This window comes from Papilio machaon, chromosome 18 (genome assembly GCF_912999745.1).
Source record: "Papilio machaon chromosome 18, ilPapMach1.1, whole genome shotgun sequence".
In the NCBI taxonomy this organism is placed as follows: Eukaryota; Metazoa; Arthropoda; class Insecta; order Lepidoptera; family Papilionidae; genus Papilio; species Papilio machaon.
This window is the reverse complement of record NC_060003.1, coordinates 2,502,913-2,517,762: the sequence shown is the minus strand read 5'-3', so window position 1 is coordinate 2,517,762 and position 14,850 is coordinate 2,502,913. Positions and strand designations below refer to the sequence as shown.

General features: G+C 38.2%; 5 protein-coding genes across 7 annotated transcripts; 1 reads left to right on the top strand and 4 right to left on the bottom strand.

Annotated features, from left to right (window-relative positions):
* Positions 1-1,070: 1,070 nt before the first annotated feature.
* On the bottom strand, positions 1,071-2,695 carry LOC106715475 (larval cuticle protein A2B). Its single transcript, XM_014508768.2, has 2 exons — positions 2,602-2,695; positions 1,071-1,761 (listed from the first exon to the last, which is right to left on the bottom strand). Exons 1-2 carry the CDS (start codon positions 2,611-2,613, stop codon positions 1,129-1,131), a joined length of 645 nt encoding a protein of 214 aa, XP_014364254.1. The 5' UTR covers positions 2,614-2,695; the 3' UTR covers positions 1,071-1,128.
* Positions 2,696-4,237: 1,542 nt separating this feature from the next.
* On the bottom strand, positions 4,238-8,749 carry LOC106715479 (larval cuticle protein A2B). 3 transcript variants are annotated; one of them, XM_045682266.1, is made up of 3 exons: positions 8,707-8,749; positions 8,235-8,588; positions 4,238-4,443 (listed from the first exon to the last, which is right to left on the bottom strand). In XM_045682266.1, exons 1-3 carry the CDS (start codon positions 8,716-8,718, stop codon positions 4,309-4,311), a joined length of 501 nt encoding a protein of 166 aa, XP_045538222.1. In that variant the 5' UTR covers positions 8,719-8,749; the 3' UTR covers positions 4,238-4,308. The 3 variants fall into 3 exon arrangements, with proteins under 3 accessions (XP_045538222.1, XP_014364258.2, XP_014364171.2); XM_014508772.2 differs by lacking the exons at positions 8,235-8,588; positions 8,707-8,749 and adding an exon at positions 4,961-5,039 and having other exon boundaries at positions 4,240-4,794; XM_014508685.2 differs by lacking the exon at positions 4,238-4,443 and having other exon boundaries at positions 8,021-8,588.
* Positions 5,979-6,751, top strand: LOC106715477 (larval cuticle protein A2B). Its single transcript, XM_014508770.2, has 2 exons — positions 5,979-6,049; positions 6,203-6,751. Exons 1-2 carry the CDS (start codon positions 6,038-6,040, stop codon positions 6,707-6,709), a joined length of 519 nt encoding a protein of 172 aa, XP_014364256.2. The 5' UTR covers positions 5,979-6,037; the 3' UTR covers positions 6,710-6,751.
* Positions 8,750-9,528: 779 nt separating the features above from the next.
* LOC106715476 (larval cuticle protein A2B) lies at positions 9,529-10,232 on the bottom strand. Its single transcript, XM_045682310.1, has 2 exons — positions 10,221-10,232; positions 9,529-10,068 (listed from the first exon to the last, which is right to left on the bottom strand). The coding sequence occupies exons 1-2, from the start codon at positions 10,230-10,232 to the stop codon at positions 9,529-9,531; spliced, it is 552 nt and encodes a 183-aa protein (XP_045538266.1).
* A 2,615-nt stretch (positions 10,233-12,847) lies between these two features.
* On the bottom strand, positions 12,848-13,558 carry LOC106715478 (larval cuticle protein A2B). Its single transcript, XM_014508771.2, has 2 exons — positions 13,464-13,558; positions 12,848-13,393 (listed from the first exon to the last, which is right to left on the bottom strand). The coding sequence occupies exons 1-2, from the start codon at positions 13,539-13,541 to the stop codon at positions 12,890-12,892; spliced, it is 582 nt and encodes a 193-aa protein (XP_014364257.2). The 5' UTR covers positions 13,542-13,558; the 3' UTR covers positions 12,848-12,889.
* Positions 13,559-14,850: the final 1,292 nt, after the last annotated feature.

The window sequence follows — 14,850 nt, the reverse complement described above, 5'->3', positions numbered from 1 at the left end:
GTCGCAGTCATATTGTATAATCCGCCGTATTACTAATTCGTATTTTAGGTTAGATTTTCCACTATTTTTGACGTAACTTTGACAATTATCTATATATATAAAAGAAAGTCGTGTTAGTTACACCATTTATAACTCAAGAACGGCTGAATCGATTTGACTGAAAATTGGTGGGCAGGTAGCTTAGAACCAGGAAAAGGACATAGGATAATTTTTACCCCGTTTTCTATTTTTTATTCCGCGCGGACGGAGTCGCGGGTAAAAGCTAGATTTTAATAAACGGACAAAGGCTTTGTCTTATACAGTCTCATGTCATGTATTTTACTTCAGTAAATTAAAAAAAATATTGTATTTAATTCGTTTAAAGTTTTTAAACCAAATATACTATTTTAATTTTGAAGAAACAGAACGCAAAACGCAAGTCACAGAACTGAATCAGTCAACCCCGTCTCCACGTGATACTTTCTGTCCTACCCCTAGAGTGTTTGTGAAAAGCCGGAAGCGCGGAGTGTGAGCCGTTGCAAATTTCTTGATTTTCATTTTAAACATTGTTTCACAAATTAAGTATTAGTACGATGTGGCCAAACGTGGGCTTCCTTGTTTAAGAACGTATCGTAATGTCAATCCAGCTACTCGTTGAACCGCCGCATTACAAAACTGTTTTTGATAACAGCTAGTCGTAATGTAATACGGCGGATTATACAATCTGCCTGCGACATATACATTAATTACGAGAAGAAGAAATATATAATTCGTATTTCTATTTAATTTATATACTTAATTTAAGCACATTATTTGTACACTTCAAATTGTTCATAGTCTATGTTGTGTTCTTTATGTATGAATAATTTATTTTTATTTTATTACCAATATACAATTTTACAATAAAAATATTACAAATAATTAACGCTATATAAACCGCAGTGGTTTGTCACTCGCGCTAAAGTGACCGTCTTGCGAACATAAGTAATGTTTTAGCTTGCGCTTAATGTTTCTGTGTTATGCATTAAACATCCTGTTGGAGTAGGAGAAAGGTCTGGTAAGAATATGATTTTCAACATAAAATGATTCTCAATTAAAAAAGTTTATTATTCATTCAATCAATAAAATCAGTCCATAATTGTTTGAGATTTAAACAGCAACGAAGGGGGCGGCAGCGTAAGGAGCGGCGAACCTCGCTACAGGGGAGTACAGAGGTGAAGCTACCCTGGCAACAGGCGCGGAGTAGGCGACAGGCACGGCCGAGGTGTAGGCAGCCACCCTAGCCACGGGAGCAGTGTAAGCGGCGTAGGTCAGAGGAGCAGCTACTGGCGCGACGGGGGCGGCGTACTTGGCGGCGACCACCGGGGCGACGGGGGCGGCGTACTTAGCAGCAACTACTGGGGCAGCAGCAATACGGGCCGGCACCACAGCGGGTTCAGCAACTACAGCAGGTGCGGCCGCCACCAGGGGCTCTTTACGGACGACGGCGTTGAAACCGTTGATTGAATCGGCGGAGTAGTCGACGGTACGACGGGTGCCATCGGGATCGACAAGGGAGTAAGAGCCCTGGACGAGGTCACCGTCACGCTGTTCCGTTTGGCTCTTGTAGTCACCGGTGAGGGCGTCGGCTACGTCGTATCCAAACCGGTACTGGGGAGCGGGATCGAACTCCTCTAGCTTGGCGAGTGCGGGTCCAGCAACCACGGGGGCAGCGGCCAAGGGAGCGGCGACCACGGGAGCGCTGGCTCGGGCAAAAGCCAACAGGCACGAGAAGACGACAAACTGCAAGAGACGTTAAATATTAATAATGGAATTGTAATAAGTTGCATGCATTAAATGAAATGAATATATTGAAGACTAGAGGCGTATTCAAATTTGAAAATCTATCTGCAGTTGTTATTGCTTTCGGTATATATGGAAGTTAAAAGCAACTAAACGACGAATTTTAAGGGCTTTTGGTTGTTTATATTCTATATTTATGTTTCTTCATTTCTATGTTTACATATAATGTGGAGTAAAGCAACAAAATAAACTTTACAACGGCTGTACTTGAAACAGTGACACCGTTTAAGAGGGCAAGACTAGTACGGTTACGCAAGGTTTGCGTGGAGAAATTACAAACAAGCCAGCGTGGAGCCGTCAAGGACGCGGTCGCTGTCTCCCGCATCTCAATGAGCTTAGACGATGAGTGTGCGGCATGACACTTCTTTCTTAGACATTTGTAGTCGTGAACACTTTTACTTGTTGATTGTTATTGTACGTATTATATTGAGTTAGAAGAACTCGCTACTCAGGTATAGAACATATTATATTGGTAATTAAATGCAAGTTTACTATTTTAAAATATATCTTATGATGGCTGATTTCATTGTGATAATGGTTATAACAATAGTTAATATAATGGACCGTTTCTATAATTGATGGCGAATTTATAAGAATATTTTTATCTTCAGTGAGATGTAACTTAATAACAATTCCTGTTGACGTCGAAGTTTAGAAAAATGTTTTTAATATTCCCTATGAAATATAACAAAAAAATTTATTCAAAACTAATATTTTTCTGATTAAATATTAACTTTAAAAACAAAGACTTGGTGTCTTAGTAATAGTGATTTGTATTACCTTAAAGGCCATTGTTGATGGTTGAGGTTAAGATGAGATGTTTTGTAGAAGCCGAATGTGACTATGCTCCTGTTGGGTTCGCCAGTGTATATATACTGCTGACGAGTTGTGACACAGTACCAGAGTATGCTTAGTATTATTCAGGTGCATCACTCTGGATGTGCGCGCAATTGAAAATGAGCTTGTAATTTGTCAATGGCGGAAAATTCGAACGCGTTCTTGACTTTAGGCCAAGTTTGTTATGAAATTGTAACAGATTGGCGTGCGATATACTTACTCTATGTAAAGACTACTAGCAGTCATGCACGTATCAGATACCTGTTTTTAGTTACTTCGAATCGCACCGGCATACTGTACAGACGTGTACATCAAAGTTATGATTTTTTAAGTTCTTGTCTCCAACAAGTATGTTTTAATAATAATCTGATTGGTTAGTTGAATTATAAAATCTATAGTAAATATTGGACTGGAAACATAAAGAAGAAATTCACAACACCATCTTTAAACCCCTTATAACATATACGTATAACGAAGTGTTGGAGACTAATAAGTTGAATTGTAAGATGGACGTGGGCTAACACTAATGTAATGGCTATATAGAAAAAGCCTGAACAGAACTTCAGATATAGGAACAGGAAAACTGAATTTTGATATAGTGATTAAATTGGATATAAATATATTGTCTTGAACAAGTAGAAAAAGTAAAGAAAGTATTGTACATGTTAAACATTTTAGTGTGCAATTTAACATCTTCTTGGACGACATAAGACAATAAAACTAATTATTATTTTTTAAACAAGTAATAAACTGAGAAATTGAATAGGCAGTTTTATGTTTGTTAATAAAACATTAGTTGTTAAAGAAGTGACAATAAGTTCTAGCATATGCGTGTACTTGGAGCCTGCTACTTAGTGCAATTCATCATGCTAAATTTATCTCATTAAATTGATCAACGTGATATAAACCGAAATGTCAGATCAAGTCGAATTACTTAAGTTCACGTTTTGCCTCCATTTTACATATAAAGGTCTTGTCCGAAATATTAAATGCCAACATTTCTTTTAATGGTATATAACCTTATGAGTTTTGTAAACATTACTACATTATTATTATTAATCTTTGTATTTACAAAGGTATGTCTTTAAAATTCAATAAATAGTGTTTTTCTATACGATCTCTACACTTTGTAATGTTCTCCACAAAGTCTCCTATTAATTTTATATCATTAAGTGTGGATGTTTATTAAACTTTACTATCCCGCAAACATTGTATTAAGTCCGTTATCGTACGTAACATCCTATATGTTACACATATGTTGCATATTGTTGTGGATATTTGTTGTCTTTCACACTTTCAATGAAATTTGTTTTTAAAATAAAATATTTCTTTCTAAAATGTAATATATTGGAAAGCCATTAGTTACGCCAGATGATTTCTAAACTTTATCCTGACAGAATAAATACGTTTACTGCTACTTGCTAACACAATATAACCCCTTAAGTTTTAGTCGTTTATCAATTTAGTTTATGATAGTACATTTTTAATTACTGCTTTCTATGATAGTAAAGAAATACAAGTATTATATGGTACGTTTTTTTATTAAATAATTATTTTATAAAGTAAAAAAAATATTTTCTATTATAATGTTAAGAATTGTTTCTATTTACAGTGTTTGTGGTCAGTTTCCATTCGAAATGAAACATTAATTTAATGGTGGTAGATGGGCGCAGAGTACGCTAGGGGTGCGGCGTGAACTACGGGAGCGGCGTGGTAGGCGACAGGGGCGGCATGATAGGCAACGGGGGCAGCGTGGTAAGCGACGGGCGCGGCGACCTTGGCGACCTTGACGGCGACAGGCTCCTTGTTGACGACGGCGTTGAAACCGTTGTGCGGATCGGCAGTGTAGTCAACGGTGCGCTTGTTGCCGTCAGGGTCGACGACCGAGTAGGATCCGTGGACAACGTCGCCATCACGAGTCTCATGCTGGGACTTGGAGTCTCCGGTGAGACCGTCTTGAACATCGTAAGCGAAGCTGTACTGCGGATGTGCGTCGTATTCCTCTACGGCGAGCTTGGCGACGGGCGCGGCGGCGTAGGCCACGGGCGCGGTGTGGTAGGCAGGCGCTGCATACGAGACTGCTGCGGGCACCAGGCCGGCGCTAGCGGCTGCTACAAGGCATGTCAGGACGATGAACTGGAATTAATAAAATTTACATGAGTACTGATTTTATCAAATCTGTTTAAACTATTTAAACGATTTCGAACGAGAAGTGGGTTCTCAATATGTATTTACGTTTTGTTAACGATCATCAAGAACATAATTAGGTATATATCAAATTTTTCCCTCATTTACTACTCACTTTAAAAGCCATTTCTGCGAGTGTTATGATCGACTGCTAGATCGAGTTTGATGTTGAGTGGAACAACGCTACGAATTTATACTTTCGACGCCGTAGCCTGAGGCAAAGCTTTAACATATGACAGTATACGGTACACCGCTTTGATATAACAACTATTTTGCAAATACGAAATGTTTATCTAAGATTTATCGCATAACTTAATTGTTTTAAATAATTAATTTTAAAATTATGATATCCGAAACGTTCTTGAGTAGTTAAAAAGTGTTTAAGACTTCTAAGTGTAGCATTTACCCACTTTTACTTTATTACTTGAGTTTTAAAATGCACGTCTAAAGGTGTTGAATTGCTCGTCACCTCAAGTCGCGAATCGAAGCAAATCGGAAAGTAACCTATATATCAACGCTAATACATAACATAAGAACAAATATATACTTAACTGTGAATAAATGAGATGAAATGCACCTAATGATTAACAAAAGATGCGAACTGTAAAATATATACGAGTATTACTACAAAATCTGATTCGTATGAAACAAGGAATTCCAAATTAAAAATCGTAATTATAAAAATATTTTTATATTCTTATATTTGATACGATATAATCACTATACTTCATACTAATATTATATATTATTATACTAATATTACATTATAGTACATACTAATATTAGATACTAATCCAAATGTTTAGATGGATGGATGGATGGATGTTTTGGCACAACGGATCTTGACGAAATTTGGCACAGATGTAGAACATAGTCTGGAAGAACACATAGGCTACTTTTTACGTTTGTCGTATTGTTTAATTCATTTACCGTTCAACGATTTTTTAAATGCCATTGATTTGAAATGTAAGAAAATAAAATAAGGATAAATGTCAATATGCAAAGTGCTTTCTTTAGCAATAAATTATCGATCCGGTGACCTTGCTCTACTACCACGTGCGGTCTAGCTAAAAAAGTCGTCGGTCGCGGCCGGCACGCCGGGCTTCAACGAACTTTGTCGAGTATAAAAGCTCCAACTTCAATAATTTACATATCATTGTCATAACTGCACTAGTGCAAAACACACGTAGCAATGGCTTTTAAAGTAAGTGTGCAGAGACATCGTTTTATGTTTACTTACGACATTTATAGAGCGTCGAGTAATCAAATGGCAGAAGAAAATGAAACAGTTCTGTGATTTATTTTGTGACTTATGATTTAATGAAAATTTGATTGTTGCATTTTTTAAATTTTACAGTTCATCGCCCTGGCTTGCCTCGTGGCGGCCGCTAGCGCCGGCCTGGTGCCCGCAGCAGTCTCGTATGCGGCGCCTGCCTACCACACCGCGCCCGTGGCCTATGCCGCCGCTCCCGTCGCCAAGCTCGCCGTAGAGGAATACGACGCACACCCGCAGTACAGCTTCGCTTACGAAGTGCAAGACGGTCTCACCGGAGACTCAAAGTCCCAGCATGAGACTCGCGATGGCGACGTCGTCCACGGATCCTACTCTGTCGTCGACCCTGACGGCACCAAGCGCACCGTCGACTACACCGCCGACCCGCACAATGGTTTCAACGCCGTCGTCAACAAGGAACCTGTCGCCGTCAAGGTCGCCAAGGTCGCCGCGCCCGTCGCTTACCACGCTGCCCCCGTCGCCTACCACGCCTCCCCCGTCGCCTACCACGCCTCCCCTGTTGCCTACCACGCCGCACCCGTGGTACACGCCGCACCTCTAGCGTACTCTGCCCCCATTTACCACCATTAAATGAGCCATTGCCAAAGTAATTTGTAAATAGAATCAATATTTAATGACAATAAAAATAAGTTTATGAATAAAATGTTATTTTTATATTTCATAAATTTTTAAAAGTCCAGTCACTGCTAAACGGCAAATGAATACATTCATGTGATTTTTATGGAAGTTCAGTCCTTAATTATTAGGACTTGAAGAGACACGACACGGCAAAAAACAATGCATTTCCTATTCACTTATCTGCAAGCAAATTTTGCATTCATCTTTGCATTATTATAATTTTTTGGAGTTCTAAAAAATGGTATTGCAATGTTAACGTACCTTTCATTGTTTTTTATAGTATAAGGTCACAAACGAACAAGCGGCCATCTGAATTCGCTAAAATAGCGCAGTGACCATACATCTGCATTTGCAGTCACGTTGTCTATCTTAACTTTTTTTTTTACTTTTACTGTTAGCCTTTAGTAGATCAATTGGATGATTACCTTAATATTGTTGTTATAAAGACATTTTTAAATTGTTGTATACAATAGAAATAGTGATATGAAAATTTTGCTATGCTATTCTTACACAATTTATTGGTTCGCTTTCTGTACACATAAAACTGTAATAAAAGAACGAAACAATACTCTTACCGTAAAAGTTGTGTTATGATAATGCAATAATTGGGAAAATCCCTAATTAATTACAAAAAAAATTATATTCACTGCACTGCGTTGTATGTGATCATAGAATGTAATTTTTTATTTTTAAACAAAAAGATTCTAATATACATACATATGCATAGTTGATATAAAATGTCTTTGTTTCTCGGCTATGATAGATGTCGCCCGCGACTCCGTCCGCGCGGAATTAGGTAAAACGTAATAAGAAGCCTATGTGTTCTTCCAGACTATGTTCTACATTTATGCCAAATTTCATCAAGGTCCGTTGAGCCGTTCTAGAGATACCTTCAAACAAACATTCATCCATCAAAACATTTGCATTTATAATTATGAGTATGATTTTAGAGACAAATAGAAATCACAATTCAATCAATATTGAAATTAAAGTGTTGATGAAAAAGAAAAGAAATTATTTCGGGATTGAACAACAAAAGGCTTTCTTTTATTTTATGAGGTTTAAAAGACAAATAATATAATTAAAAATTAATTTGCTCAAATCTTTACTTTACAAATTGCATTCAAAAGTTGCCATGTTTTGATTTTATGGCGTCCTAATTACGCTGGACCATCACAAAAAACACATGAATTTAATAGGTTATAAAACTTATGGTTAACTGGAAATTTTCATAAAAATCTTAAGGTGAATAAAAATAAATTATTATTCATAAACTTATTTTATTAGCATTAAATATTGATTCTATTTACAAGCTGCTTTGTCAATGGCACATTTAATGGTGGTAGATGGGTGCAGAGTATGCTAGGGGCGCGGTGTGCACTACGGGAGTGGCGTGGTAAGCGACAGGGGCGGTGTGGTAGGCAACGGGAGCAGCGTGGTAGGCGATGGGCGCGGCGACCTTGGCGACCTTGGCGACCTTGACAGCAACAGGTTCCTTGTTGACAACGGCGTTGAAACCGTTGTGCGGGTCGGCAGTGTAGTCAACGGTGCGTTTGGTACCGTCAGGGTCGACGACCGAGTAGGAACCGTGAACAACGTCACCATCACGAGTCTCATGCTGGGACTTGGAGTCTCCGGTGAGACCGTCTTGAACATCGTAAGCGAAGCTGTACTGCGGGTGTGCGTCGTATTCCTCTACGGCGACCTTGGCGACGACGGGCGCGGCAGCGTAGGCCACTGGCGCGGTGTGGTAGGTAGGCGCCGCATACGAGACTGCTGCGGGCACCAGGCCGGCGCTAGCGGCCGCTACAAGGCATGTCAGGACGATGAACTATGATCACAAGAAAAATTAAATTAATTTAACATCATTTGAAACAAAGTAAATGATGGTACAGATTAATACTTAATAAATATTAATAAATGGATATAGTTTTAATGTGTCTACTCACTCGGAAAGCCATTGCTGCTGTTGCAAGTGATCGTTGTATGTGATGTGACAGTGCGAATAGCAGTGAGTTTTATACTGGCCGAGCGGCGCCTCGGGCACTGCTGCTACTAACTAGACCACGCGGACTCCTGTCTCAGTTGATAACCTGTCAGATTTGAGCCACTCTATAGGTCAGTACATACAAGGATACTATTCATTGATGTCACACGATTGAAAAAAGCTAAGTATATTTTATTGTTACTCTTTTTAATTACCATATACATATTTTTCTTAAGTTACATTTTTTTTATTTGTATAAGAAGGTCTAATACAAACATGCGGCCACCTGAATTCTCTGAAATAGCGAAATGACTACTGCTGATGGACATCTGCAATTGCAGATGCATTGCCTACCTTTAATCATCGGAGGACGACATCCCTTCCTACACATCCCCTCCTCCGCTAAATCCACTTCCAATTCCCATCATTTCGTTATAAGATAAGAGTAAGAAAGAACAGTGGACCAAAATTGAACCTCCGATACGCACACTTATCAGAGGTAGCGCTGAATTGCTTTGACTTGACGCCTGTCTTCTTTGTAGTATTTCACCGGTCGACCAGGCCCATTAGTGCACCAAAAAAAATATTGTTGCGGGATCTACCACTGTCGAAATGTTACTATATTTTTTCGTGATAACTTAATTACTTATCTTATAAAAAAGATTTATCAGGATGATTTAGGGAGGAATAATTGAAAAAAGTTTTAAAAATCAAACCAACTTTTATTGATAATAATAAATATACACAATTACGTACAAATTAAATACAGTTAAAAATTATTTATTTAGTGGTGATAGATGGGACCGGAATAAGCGAAGGGAGATGCGTGGACGACTGGCGCGGCGTGAACTACGGGAGCGGTGTGATAAGCCACTGGGGTGGCGTGATAAGTCACAGGAGACGCATGCACCACGGACGGAGCGTGATACGCAACTGGGGCTGAGACTTTGGCAACTGTGGCTACCTTCACCCCTAATGGCTGCTTGTGTACTACTGCGTTGAATCCATTTTGAGGGTCAGCAGTGTAGTCGACCGTACGTTGCGTGCCATCAGGATCGACGACGGAGTAAGATCCTTGAACGATGTCGCCGTCGCGAGTCTCGTGTTGTGACTTAGTATCTCCAGTGACGGCGTCATGGATATCATACGAAAAGCTGTACTGAGGATGAGCGTCGTAATCTTCATCGGTCTGACTTACGGGTACAGAGGCGTATTTGGTGATGGGAGCATTGTACGCAACCGGGGCTCCGTGGTAGGTGAAAGGGGCGGGGGCCACGGCAGCGCTGGCTACTGCCACCAAGCACGAGAGTACCAAGAACTGAAAGTAAAGTTTATTTTTAGAAATCAATCATCGAGTAGTTTTATTAGATTTTCTACAAAAACAAGCTATTACGCTTCAAAATTTATTATTATAAATAGGCACAAATACTTTTTCCCTGAACATTTACAAAATTTTTATTAAAGAGATTTACTTACTTTGACAGCCATTTTTCTCGAAAATGTATTCCTTAAACTTGAAGTGCAGAGAGGAAAGTGTACGTGATGTAAAGAAATTTGGGATTTTATACTGCAACCAAGATGCCTGAGGCAACGCGCCCTACGACATAAGGGTACTGCATATAGTGGTAATAAAAGCGGTTCAAAAACGTTCAATTTTACAACAACTTCATATCGAATCAACTGCTACCCAAATATGCAACTACAATTATAACTAATAGCTTTAGATTAACAAATAACAGGAGAAGAAAATTGGAAAGTGGGACTAATTGAACATTCTTCACCTCGCTTATTATATAATTAAAAAAATAAATATAATAAATACAATAACAATTACACTACAAGGTCATAAAATCCATACATCTTTAACTTAACATATCTTTACCTTTCTACATCATAAGGTGGAGAACGAGCAATTCGCCAAAATAGCGAAGCGACCGTTGCCTATAGACATCCGCAGTTGCAGTTGTATCGCATAGAAAGAGCATCTTCAGTCAAATCCATTTCATCTCTTCCTCCTTTTCCTTATGAGAAATGGGTGGAAGATTAAGAAGACTAAAAATAGGCCTCCAGCACGCATGAAATGTGTAAATACGCCTGTCTTTTGTGTGGGCGTGGTATATCAACGGTCATGCCGGATTGTGCCGTATAAAAACATCATAATCATTTGTTTCGTTTTAAATACCTATAATACATTATTATTAAACATTATCGTTTCCGCTTATGGATATAACGTAGGCCTAAGTTCGCGAGGCAACCGACTGCTGGGTCCGATGACAAGTTCTGATCGGGCCATGCATCAGACAGTGGCGCAAGGACTACCAGGTGTTGATGTCCAGTTTTAAATATATAATAAAAATGGACAATTTACACAATGCGACGTACGAATGAAGCTTTTGTATTGCAAAGGTTAGTGCCGCTGTAAACCAGTTAATTTTAATGCTATCCCTTTTTTAAAAAGATAAATAAGTTTAATGAAATTGGAGTGTCTGTATGTTATATCGACATAAAACATATTTATACTACATATCTATATATATAAAAGAAAGTCGTGTTAGTTACACTATTTATAACTCAAGATCGGTTGAACTGATTTAGCTGAAAATTGATGGGGAGGTAGCTTAGAACTAGGAGACGGACATAGGAACTTTTTTATCTTGTGTGCATTTTTTTTATTCCGCGCGGACGAAGTCGCGGATAAAAGCTAGTGATGTATAAAATAAAGTATTATTATTATCAACATAATAATTGTGATATGTGCAATGCATTTATCATTTTGCATGTGTGACCCTTAAAAATGGTTTAATGCTTTATTGTCACCTCTTGTAGTTTTAATATATTTACCGATTCTGTAGAGTGAGGTGCTAGTGCCATATGGTGCACATATCACGTCAGACTATAAATTATCTTATTATTGTTTTAAATGCGAATGTTCAGATGCATGAATGGATGGATGTAAAAAGGAATATCGAGAATGGCATAGATGTCGATCATAGTCTAGAAGAACAAAAAGCCTATTTCATCGCCGTAAAATATAAGATTCCCGTGGAATATTAAGGTATTTGTTATTTAAAAATTTACTCTTTAAGTTCGCAACATTCAACACATTTTATTGATATTTGCCACATAGTCTCGAGTAACACATGAGATACTTTTCTAGGTTTTTTTTTAATTCCGCGCAGACGTACAAAAGCTATTTGCTAATAAATTTATACATTGTAATTTTTAAAAGATATGCGTAGCTTAAATCACAATTCTGTATTTTTAGCAATTAGTATAAATCATTAAGAAGAATAAAATAATAACTTATTAACATTAACCATTATTTTAAGTTGAACCTGTGGAAACCAACGAATCAGAATGTTTGTTGTCTATGATAGGATAGAAACTTTTCAATCTAGTGTTAGTTGAATTCAATCAAACATCAGCCAAAGAACATTATAGAAATGTTTCTTTGAGATATCTATATATGTAAAAGAAAGTCGTGTTAGTTACACTATTTATAACTCAAGAACGGCTGAATCGATTTGACTGAAAATTGGTGGGCAGGTAGCTTAGAACCAGGAAACGGACATAGGATAATTTTACCCCGTTTTCTATTTTTTATTGCGCGCGGACGGAGTCGCGGGTAAAAGCTAGTTTAATATGTTTTTAAATTTTGTTGTTCTTGTCATTAGTACGAATTTGAGTTAAGATATAAGAATTGTTGATGCCAGTCAAGTGTCCACTTAATTCTTTCAAAGTAACAACGCTATTTTAGGTTTACATTTAGTTAACTGTATCTCTGCTATATTGTTAATATTTAAGTTTACAAAACCTTTTTAATTTTACTTTTCTTCTTCAGGGATAGCTTTTTCATTTATCAAAATACAAAATATAATTTGCTTTCCAGTATTCCTTTGTTCCATAACTGTGAAACTTTACTTCAAACCTGTGTTAATACATATTGCCTCGGTTCCGAAGATAATTAGATGATGACAATATGTTTACATACCAATTGTGTTGACAGTGGGAACTGACATTTAATATTTACAAATTTTACATAATTTATTTTGGTAAATTAAAACAGAATATTTATTATAACATTTTTATTTGCTTATCATAAAATAATTTAATACTTTTCATTTTGACTAGCGGCTTTCAAGTTTCTAGTGGTGGTAGATAGGTGCGGAATACGCGACGGGTGCAGCGTGTACAACGGGCGCAGCGTGTACAACTGGGGCGGCGTGTACAACTGGGGCAGCAACTTTAGCGATGGGGGCACCGATGGGTTCTCTGTGTACGACAGCGTTGAAACCGTTGTGAGGGTCAGATGTGTACTCCACAGTGCGCTTGGTGCCATCGGGGTCGACGACCGAGTATGAGCCCTGGACGACATCGCCGTCGCGGGTCTCGTGCTGGGACTTGGAGTCACCGGTGAGACCGTCTTGTACATCGTAAGCGAAGCTGTATTGCGGGTGCGCGTCGTATTCTTCGACCTGGGCAACTTTAGCGATGGGCGCTGAGTAGGCGACGGGGGCGGCGTGTACGACTGGGGCAGCGTGTACAACTGGGGCAGCGGCATAAGCTACTGGTGCGGGGTGAGCTGTGTACGTCACGGGAGCGACCACGCCAGCGTGGGCCGCTGCGAGGGCGCATAACAGGACTACGAACTGAAAATTAAAGCAAAAAGTTATTTCAATCTTATTATGTTATTGTTATTATGTGTACAATTAAACCCACCTTGAAAGCCATTTCGTAGGGTTTGATTGTGACTTCACACAAAGGGGAGCTGAATTTGAATGTGTCGTAGTAGAGCATCGGACAGTTTTTATACGCTCAGCCTCTGCCCCGGGCATTGCATTGTATCATTACGCTTGCTCTCAGCTCTCAGCCTCACGAGTATAAACCGGTCGCGTTTGAAAGTTTCGTCACAATGAAACGTTTTGTGGAAGTCGCTGCTCTCCCGAAACGGTAGTATAACAAGATATCAAGATCAAGCGGGCCATATCATTTTATTAATATTTCCATATCATATTTCTTTTAAATCAGATATTCAGAAATAAGTAATGGTTAAGAAAAGATAAAATTACTTGTATCGCATATTCAGTTCTAAACTAACACAGTTACAAGAAACTGTTTAGTGAGGTTAAAACACTTTGGTAGAATAACGAAATGTTACTCGAACGAAATAAAATGGCATAAAGATTAGGACAAGAAGAATCAAATTCCTCTATTCGAAATTTCCAAAAAAATCATTCTCAAAATCCGTTGCCATTATACAACTCTGTCAGATTGTGTTATGTAATTTGGCCTCTAGTCCAACAATCAGGACTGTTTCCTTTTAAGCGGTGAGCGTGGTTACCTTAGCTATGATTGATCTGTGACTTAAAGATCACTTGCATTTTAATTGTGCCGGCTTTCTTCAAGCACGATGTCCTTGCGCACGCGCATATGTATTGCTGACGTAAGTTTATTGTTTCATCTCGATCAATGCAACTAAAATATAGGTCGATTCACATGCACTTGTTATGTATACAAGAACAATAGACTCAACTGGTGAGATTGCTTGTTAATTATTTTTTTGATTCCAGATAAAGTTGTGAGATTTATTTTAACCCGACTGACTGTGAGTGGCAATGTTTTACGCGTATTATATATACGTGTTAGATTATATATTTATTATATTGTACGACGGTTTTGGCGAATGGGATGCCATTTGTATTTTTCGCCTCAAAGTATTAGGGGTACAGTGAAGTTCTTTGGTTTGTAATTAACAACTAAATTGGGTTATTTATTGTAAGGTTTGAATGATATTATGCCCAGTTTTCGTTTTTCCATTCTAGAACTTGAATACAAATCGTCACCTGATTACAATTAACCACACCGGAAACCACACATTTCATTTGAGTGTGGGTACATTTTTCCAGTTCTTAACTAGTGCTGGATTTGACCGTGGTACTGGATTAATTTAAACAAGACATTAAATTAAGAACACAGGTCTTAGCTATATCATAAATCTTATTATAGTACAAAAAGGACAGATAGATTAAAACACCGATGTGCAAGTTTCCATGTCCCAAATGTAATAATTTGTTGGGTTTTTAAATGCATAAAGTTCACAATGAAA

What these genes read in the sequence shown, in the direction of transcription:
- LOC106715478 (XM_014508771.2), bottom strand. Translation starts at nt 13,541, where the DNA reads ATGCTCTACTACGACACATTCAAATTCAGCTCCCCTTTGTGTGAAGTC. An exon ending in CCTACGAAATGGCTTTCAAG is followed by an intron (nt 13,394 to 13,463) that starts GTGGGTTTAATT and finishes TTTAATTTTCAG; the next exon opens with TTCGTAGTCCTGTTATGCGC.